General features: G+C 39.5%; 1 protein-coding gene across 6 annotated transcripts; it reads left to right on the forward strand.

The window, feature by feature from the left end:
- CREBZF (CREB/ATF bZIP transcription factor) lies at nucleotides 1,627-7,139 on the forward strand. Of its 6 annotated transcripts, none has more exons than XM_018042806.1 (4): nucleotides 1,627-2,965; nucleotides 3,178-3,255; nucleotides 4,346-5,143; nucleotides 6,170-7,139. In XM_018042806.1, the coding sequence occupies exons 1-2, from the start codon at nucleotides 1,896-1,898 to the stop codon at nucleotides 3,191-3,193; spliced, it is 1,086 nt and encodes a 361-aa protein (XP_017898295.1). In that variant the 5' UTR covers nucleotides 1,627-1,895; the 3' UTR covers nucleotides 3,194-3,255; nucleotides 4,346-5,143; nucleotides 6,170-7,139. The 6 variants fall into 6 exon arrangements, with proteins under 6 accessions (XP_017898295.1, XP_017898294.1, XP_017898296.1 ...); XM_018042805.1 differs by having other exon boundaries at nucleotides 4,346-4,414; nucleotides 5,036-7,139; XM_018042807.1 differs by having other exon boundaries at nucleotides 4,346-4,414; nucleotides 6,170-7,077.

Here is a 9,360-nt window from a genome sequence, read left to right on the forward strand (position 1 = left end):
CCCTTTCTTTCTTTTCCTAATGGCAAGGTTAAGGAGTTACCTGGAGGCCACTGATTTTTTCTTCTAGATACCATCAGTCAGTTAGTTCCAGGCATCCCTGTCCATCACCAACTCCTGGAGCTTGGTCAAACGCATGTCTAGATACCATAGGTCATGCTTATTTGTGTCCCTTGCAGAATCGTTTTCTTTTAGTTGAATTTTAATGCAATGCCTTCAGTTAAAAGTTGGAAACCTTCTTCATTCATTCAACAAATAATTATCAAAGCCTATCCTGTGTTTGGGACCTATCAGTGTCCAAATTTCCTGGAACTTGCTTTGAATCCTTCTAAGAAACAGCCAAATAAAGGAAGCTATTGGTGAGGTTATCTGCTACTTTATTCAGTATCCCATTGAAAAATTTCTTTAAGATGTGAGAACAGGAAAAGCAGTTAAGGAATTCATGTATACTTATAAGCAAATAAAGGAAAGTTTGTTTGTTTGGGTTACCAAGAAGCTTAGTCTACTGAACTAGCTCAACATGAGTAACATGAGTAAGATTTTATGTCCATCTGATTCTGAAACAAACCTTTCCTCCTTTTAGAACTCCTTATCTTTTTCATCTGTATTTTCACTGACCTTGCTTTGTAAAAATGTGAATTATTTCACTGTTTTTTTAGTGTATTTGTGAACTGCTTCAAACCTGAAATCCTTGTGGGTTTTAAGGAACAATATAAACACCACCACGAGGAAAGAGACAGATCCAGATTGTGGTGGATTTTTCAAGACAACTGACTTTGTTTTTTTCAAAAAGCCAATGTGAAATGTGAAAGGCGGTGTTCTAGTTTGACAAATGGGGGGCGGGGGAACATAACAAATGCAAGAAGTGGTTTGTGATTGGATCCTGGCTCAAAAGAACATATCTGCTATAAAAGATTATTTTTGAAGAAAGCTGAACAAATTTTGAATATGATATGTGTAATAGGTAATATTAACAAGATTGTTAATTTTCTCCAGACCTGATAATAGTAGTATGATTATGAAAGAGAATGTTATTTTTAAAGATGCATACGGAAGCATGTTGAGGTGGTGTGTTTTGTTTCAAACTTTGGGATAATTCAGCAAAAAGTTTTACAAACATTTATATACAGATAAAGTGTATATGGCAAACTGTTACTTGTTGAGTCTAGGTATTGGTTTGTATTGTTGAATTAGAATACTCTTTCACATATTGTTTATTTGTAAAATTTTTAAACAATTTGGAAAAATTACATATGAATGACTTATTTACCTCTTTTTTCTTCTAGTACTATTTAAGTGTTTGAATGAAGCCATCTTGTACTATAGCGTAAGGGAGCGGGGCAATTTCAAAAAGGATTTGATCAGCAGTCTTAAATTCCAGGATAACTTTGATTATTCATAGATGTGGTATCGATCAGTTCTGAGCGAGAGTTGCTTCACTGCAGGTGGAAGCTAGAATACAGAGGACAGAGAAGCGAGGGCCGAGAGGGCAGACCACCGTTCCAATAAATCCCTGGTTTGTTGTTATTTTTGCCGCTGTTACTATGACATCACTGCAGGTCTGGAAATACGCCTGGTCTACCGAACTCTCGCGACACTAGAGCCCAGTGGAACGCGAAATGCGGTGGGAGGGGCTGGAGCGAGATCTACTGACTTCCGGCCAGGCCGTTGTCTGGGTGGCGCGGTCGAGTCATCGCTGGGCCTCGCTGCTTCCAGCTCCCTTCCCTGCCCCCCGCCCCGGCGCGGGGGGTCGACTAGCCAAGCGGGGGCGGGAGGCGACGCGGACCTTCCCCTTTCTTTCGTTCTGGCCTGCTCCCCGGCTACCCGTTCTGGGTCCCTGGGACCCGAGAGGCCCGATCTGAGGGCCCGGGGCCTACGTGGGCCCGCCTCCGGGCCCCATGAGGCATAGCCTGACTAAACTGCTGGCGGCTTCGTGCAGCGACTCCCCGACGCGTAGTGAGAGCCCGGCGCCCGTCGCGACCTGCTCGCTGCCCCCGGACCTGACCGGGGCGGCGGAGGACGAGGGGACGGCGGCGGCCGGATCTCCCGGCCGCAGACAGCCGCGCGGCGACGAGGGCGAGTCGGAGGCCGGGAGGGGGGGCCGCGGCGGCGTGGCCGCGCGCGCGCCCTCGCCTGAGGAGATGGAGGAGGAGGCGATGGCCAGCGTCCCCGGGGAGGAGACGGAGGACATGGACTTTCTGTCCGGCCTGGAACTGGCGGACCTGCTGGACCCCCGGCAGCCGGACTGGCACCTGGAGCCCGGGCTCAGCTCGCCGGGGCCCCTCTCCTCGTCCGGCGGAGGCTCGGACAGCGGTGGCCTGTGGAGAGGCGACGACGACGACGAGGCCGCGGCTGCCGAGATGCAGCGCTTTTCGGACCTGCTGCAGAGGCTGTTAAACGGCATCGGAGCTTGCAGCAGCGGCAGTGACAGTGGCGGCGGCGAAAAGAGGCGGAGAAAGTCCCCGGGAGGCGGCGGCGGAGGCGGCGGCAGCGGCGGCGGCAACGACAGCAACCAGGCGGCGACAAAGAGTCCCCGGAAGGCGGCGGCGGCGGCTGCCCGCCTCAACCGGCTGAAGAAGAAGGAATACGTGATGGGTCTGGAGAGCCGAGTGCGGGGGCTGGCCGCCGAGAACCAGGAGCTGCGGGCCGAGAACCGGGAGCTGGGCAAGCGCGTGCAGGCACTGCAGGAGGAGAGTCGCTACCTTCGGGCCGTCTTAGCCAACGAGACCGGACTGGCTCGCCTGCTGAGCCGGCTGAGCGGCGTGGGACTGCGGCTGACCACCTCGCTCTTCAGGGACTCGCCCGCCGGGGACCACGACTACGCTCTGCCCGTGGGGAAGCAGCAGCCGGACCCGTTGGAAGACCAGGACGACTCGGCCGGAGGAGTGTGTCTGCATGTGGACAAGGATAAGGTGTCGGTGGAGTTCTGCTCGGCGTGCGCCCGGAAGGCGTCGTCTTCTCTTAAAATGTAGGGTCAAGTAATCCGCTCTTTATCCGCGTTTATCCCCTTTCAACTCCCTTACATCATGTAAAACACCTTAGTGGGACATCGTCACTGGACACATTTCAGAGGAGGAAAAAAAAGTAATATTGAATCTTTAAGTGTTTAGCTAAAAGCATGAATGTGACACTGTAACCAACTCCTAATGATAACATGTGACTATTAAATCTCTCTGACAGTTTCTTTTTTAGGTGATTTCCTTCCTGCCAGGCTCCGTTGTAGGGGTTACAGAACAGTCGTTCCCGCCTCACCACCTGGTAAGGACCCATCTCTTCACGTAACGCTCATGCTCTGCTGCTTAGTCTACTTTAATGGGCAACATCTCAATTTGTGCGTGTGTGTGATTTTTTTTTGTTTGTTTGTTTGTTGTTTTCTTTTTCGGAAGTTGGGAGGGGAATCTAATTTGGGCCCTGTCCACCCTGGAAACAGACTTGTGCTGGTCAATAATGTACTCAAGATGCTTCTTCTGGTTGAAATAGCTGTTAATGTGTCCCCTTGTTCAGACTTGCGTGTACCTAGCTCTTCTGTCCCCAGTGTGGACATGGCCTTGGATGACATCGGTTCCAACTGTACACTGAAAGCTGCTAATAGAGATACAGTTTGGAGACAGTGACACAGGTGAAGTTGAATGGAACTTCCGAGTTGTACAAGGTGCAAATTGGAATTCCAATTTTAGAGCAACTTTTCAGAGGTTGACAATAAGTACTTGGGGCATGCACAAATGTGACAGTTACTTTGCTGGAGATGACAGAAATCTCTTAAATATAAGAATGCCTTTCAGTTTTAATAGATCTAGACATACAGTCTATTCAGATTAATAGATTTTTATATTTTACCATTAGAGAAGTTGGAAATTAACATGCACACCAGACTCCTGTGTTAGTTACTTGAAGGAGGAATAAGAATGGTTAATGAAATGTTTCTTTGAGGACCAGCACAGTGATTACCCTATCACTGAGTATGAAGAAATTGTTGAACACCTTTATTTTTGTTGTATTAAATTTTTAGGTTAAATTTATGTATGATTAGATATTGAAGGTTATGAAATGTGAATGAAAACGTGTAAAGTGAGGCTTCACAAAGAATCTTACTCTCCATATTTCAAAGGTATTTGTCCTATTTAAAAATGAGTTTTAAAGTTGAGTGATTCTGGCTACTTAAGGACACGATTGACACTTTTCCAAAGTTGGGACATAGTCTTCCTTTGAAGTACTCTGTCGTCTGATTGTATATAGATTTAGCCATGATGTCCTTCAATGTAAGGGACATGAAGAAATTCTTTGTGAAACATCACTGTTTGATAAAGTATATACGTATTTAGCATCCTTGTTTTTCTTTGTGCTAAAGTGGATACAGCTGTTGGGGCAGAAGAGACGGGACCAGCTGCTGGCCACATTTCCTGCTTTATTTTAAAAGGTAGTATAAGAAATGAGGAAAAAGAGGTAATATCAGGGCTTCTGCTTTTATTTTAAAATGTTCATAATTAAAAAGTATTTTCCAGCAGTCCAAAGATGTAAGTTATCTTACACATAAAATGTTTTATTTTGTTGTTATTTGGTTATGAAAATGGAATCTTGTTCTTGCACAACTGTAAATGTTTTGTTGCTAGATAATACACTCTGAGACCTAACTTGGTCTCTGGTTTCCAGTGCATTACAGCATATTTTGTAAAATCATCTACTGCACTTGAGCATGAATACGGATAGTAGCCAAACTCACAACCTGGAGTGATGAACCTGCTTATACCTAAGTGCAGGAGCAAGCCCCTCACAATGCAGCTGCATGGATTTTTAGTGCCTACTGAATAATATATAATATATATAAACCAAAAGTAGTTGGAAAAATTATTTGAAATGACTAATTTGTGCTATCTTTATGGAATATGTTAAATGTAGCTTTTTGAAACAGAAGCCTTGAATTGAAATTTAATTAATACTTGAACATTTTGTGTATATATATATCTTTGTATATAATTTTGTGCAGTACCAATGACAAAAATATGGTGTCATAATAAAATCAGGTTTGTTGATCTTTCAGTTATGGGCTCAAAGAATTTATTCATCTCTAACATGACATTGGAAAACAATGGATGAAAATAGGAAAAATGATTGTTGTTAATGCTGTGGGTCTTAGGTTCTGGAAGCAGTAAGTGCGTTTTTCTAAAAATTATACCATTCCTTTGGAATATTTTCTTCCTAATGTCAATGATTTTCCTGCATTATTTGAAGTTTGGGGGCTGGGGAGAAACAGTCAAAGCTTTCTGAATTGGGATGCTTTGAAATTCCAAGTATAGATTTTTAGAATGTCATTTTATAAATGGCAGTTTTTGGAAATACTTGATTAAGAACTTTTGAAAATGGAGATTAGTATCAACTATTTTAAAAGCTGCTTTGTTAGGTTCCTTATGTTTTAACTGTCTTTCTTAGTTTCCATTTCATTCTCTTTTTTTCAAATTTTGGTGACTTACAGTGATTTTGTCATTTTTTGCATCAACGTCATAGTCTTGTTTTTACATGGTATTGCATGTATTTAAGACCTAACAGGGACTTTAAATAAATTTGGTCATATTTATGTGTAAACACATTTTACTGTAAATGTTTGGGTTTCTGAATTTACAACAGATATGTTTATTTCAGTATGTAGTAAACAATATCTTAAAGTGTCCTATTCACTACTTGTTAATTAAAAAAGTTGATTAATATGAAACTGTTGTCTTACTATTTTTAGAAAATTGTGTTCTGAATGATTAGTAGCTGGATAAAGGAGATTTCTGGAATATAATATGGATTGTTTAGAAATTTTCAGGTTTGGCTCTATTTACTGTAATGGATGAAAGAAGTTTAGTATTTGGGGAGTCTTTTTTTCTTTTCCTAATTGTGCCTCTATGGCAAAATAATACAGAAAGAACTAAAGATGTACCTTTTTATAGTTGTCTTCTGATTGTGACAGGAATTCATACATTAATTGAACTAACACATCATATTGACCTACTATTTCTATCATATTGACTTAATGTTTCTGCACTTCTTGACCAAACCTAACTAAAGAGTCCACGTTTGTTAAAATGTAGTCACACCTCTGATATAATCCAACAAAAAGTGTTCAAAATATTTTAAATATTTGTTCATTTAATAATCACTAAATTAATCTCTCTCTCTTCTCTTTAAACAGCTTAGCAGTGTCTGCAAAAACGAATCTTTTCCTACAACCTGTTAACTGACTGGACTGATGGTAACAAAGTAATTGTGGGAGCCATGTCGGTCAAAAATTTGGCATCTGCTGAAAAAATGAATGCCATTTTCAAGTTCCCAAATTACTTCTATACTGATTTCAGTTTCCAGATTTCACTTTCCAGAAATGGAGATATGAAAAGATTGTCTGGAATCCTTGAAAGACTTAATAGGATTACATGAGACTAAGTTAATTTTGGAACAAAATTATACATTTTTTGTCTTTCATGGGAGTGATACTCAGTTCTTTGCATACCTTTTAAAAATTGTAACCACTGGAGAAGAGATTGATAGTATTTCATCAAGGAATATTAGATTCTTTTCATAATCAAGAGCACATTTTATGGAATTACATTTAATCCAGTAGAATTACATAAACAGGCCATCAGTGATCACAAGGCTGAATCATGAGTTTGTATTTATTTCCTGGAACATGAGAGCTAATCTGAAGTATAGACAGACCTTGCTGAGTAGAATATAAGAGTTAATGTAAAGTCTTTATAAAGAGTAGTCTTTTTAAATAGATGCATTGATTTGTCTGTGTATCTTTGAAAAATTTATTATGATTAAATGTGTGGGTAGTTAATTGCAATTCAGGGTAATGCCAAGATGTGTGGATTCTGAGGTTTTGGCTTATTGAGCTTCCTCTGAGGACATATTAAAATTATTTTGAGGTTTCTAATGAATGGTATACTAGTTTCTACTGTTTTGTATTAAAATTTCTCTAGTGTGAAAGGCTTTTTAGCATTCTGGATGATGGGAGTGGTTTTTTTTAAAAACAGAATATGGTGGTTTTACTTATTTGAAACATTTTTCGAGTTCATTACAAGTGTGAAAAAACACTCAAAACTCTGATTGTTTTATTTCATTTTTGTTGGATTATGTTAATACATTGTTTCACCTGGTCTAGACTGGGTCATTTTATCTTACTCATTTCAGAGGTGTGCAGATGGTAGAAGTGGGAGGGAGATAGGCTCTTATTTCTTCTCTCTCCAAAATGATTCATCATCATAATTATTCAGTTTGATTATTGTATGGTGATACACAAGCTTGATTAAATTCACTCAGTTTCAAGTTTATTCAGAGTCTGAGGCCAGGCAGCAAAGAGCGTTCTGTTATACTTAGGTGATTGATGGATGCTCCTACACATTGAACAGTACAGCTGGTTGTGTCGTAACCAAACTCAGGTAGGCATCAACACTATTTGGTAACCATAAGTGCTGCTTTGATAGAGTGGATAATTCACTGATAATGAGTGACTGTTTTAAAATACTTAATTATCCAGTTCCGCATTTGGGAGGTATACTTTTTCACTAGTCACAGTTTTAAGCTAAGTAATCTGGTGATGATTTAAAGTTGAATACGTTGTAAAATATTTTCAGGTGTTTGGTTTTCCTCCCTGGCTATCGGCACAAAAGTTTTTGAGACCTTCCCAAATGGTTACGTTTTTATATTTTACTGTGCTGTTTTTTGTTGAGAAACCAGGTGGTTACCATCTAAGCCAGGAATCAAAAAGGGGATGTCCTCTAATAGATACTTGTAAAGTGTTTGCTTAGCTAGCACAATATTTTGTACATATTTGAACTTGAATACCTCAATAATCTGCCTGTTACTCCCTGTTGTCTTACAATAACAGACTGAGCTCAGAGCTCTAACCTAGACAGCAAGTGGTTATTGACATTCAGTTTTAAAGTGCAGAAAAATGAAACTGGAGATACTTTAAGTTTTATTCCAAAAGTAAATTACTTTATCATTAGCAACAAATCCTGTAAGGAAAACTATGTATTTTTTTAAAAAGGCTAATAGTTGCCCTTTTCATTGCTTTGGTTACTGATAATAGTGTTTTTATTCCTGTTTTTTTATCTTTCTCCAGTTTGTACGTTCAAGATTTCTTGGCCATTTTCCCCACTTTTTAAAAAGCAGATCACAGTGCTTTATTAAAGATCTTCTAATAATTTATATATACATGTATATATATATATATTTTTTTTGCTATGCTGCAGCCTTGTGGGATCTTAGATCCTCAACCAGGGATCCAACCTCAGGACCTCAGCAGTGAAAGCATGGAGTCTTAACCACAGGACTGCTTGAGAATTCCCAGTTCTTTTGTAGTTTGTTGACCCAAAATTTGTTGAAAATCTTTTGCTCAATTTTCAGTTAATCTGATTAAAAAATCTAGCCCCTTGGTGTTTTGAACATCTGTGTAGCTGTTAATATATACAGATTTGAATTTTATTGGGGGCTGAGAATCCTTTAGAATGTGCCATTAAGTTCTGTATCTCTCCTTTATAGTTCCTGGACCCTTTTGGCATCTAATGTACCACAGTCTGGGGTTTACAAATTAATACCTTAAGTACAGTATAACATGAGCCTTCTCTTTTAAAGCCAAATAACTACACAGAACAAAGAAAAGTTTAAATAGGTTTTTTTTTTATTGTGACAGAACTGATGAAATAAACTATTTTCCTCTCTGAGGCAGTGTTCTTTAGGTCTTAGCTAAAAAGGACTTTCTTTAAATTGTAATGCAGATCATAGAACGTTCTTGCTAATTTGCCCCTGATCAAAAGTTTTGGTAAGGAAATTTGTAGCAACAGGCTTGAAATAACAGGTTCTTTGGCCTGTGTTGCCCGTTTCTACTAATTGAGAAGACGATTTAAGAAAAATACGGTAGAGGACAGGTGTAAGAAAGAAAATCATTTTTGGTTGCAGAAACCATTGTAAATTGTTGTATGTTTATAGATGGTGGTATGCTAGGGAGTAAGTACTGTGGAAATGTTTAAGTAAGGAAACAATTTGTACTGAATTATCAATATAGTTAAATCAGTGGGTTTTGAACTATCTAAGTTGATTACACCATGCTGTTTTTAAGACGTGTGATTCAGTAATTTGGGTTTCTTATTTTTGAAGTCAGGAATTTTATTGGGGTTTTCTATTGTGATGAGTAGAACCATGCTTTCAATAAAAGTGAGAATGCATATAAAATTATATAACTTTGGGTCAGAGCTTTATCTAGATATTTTATAAAATAAAGGGTTTTTCTTTTTAGCCATATATATATATTTTTTTTTTTTTTTCCTCCTAGTTTTAAAAGCATATTCATTACAGAAAACTTGGAATATCCAGAAAGGAATC

The sequence above is a fragment of the Capra hircus genome, chromosome 29 (assembly GCF_001704415.2).
Source record: "Capra hircus breed San Clemente chromosome 29, ASM170441v1, whole genome shotgun sequence".
Lineage (NCBI taxonomy): Eukaryota > Metazoa > Chordata > Mammalia > Artiodactyla > Bovidae > Capra > Capra hircus.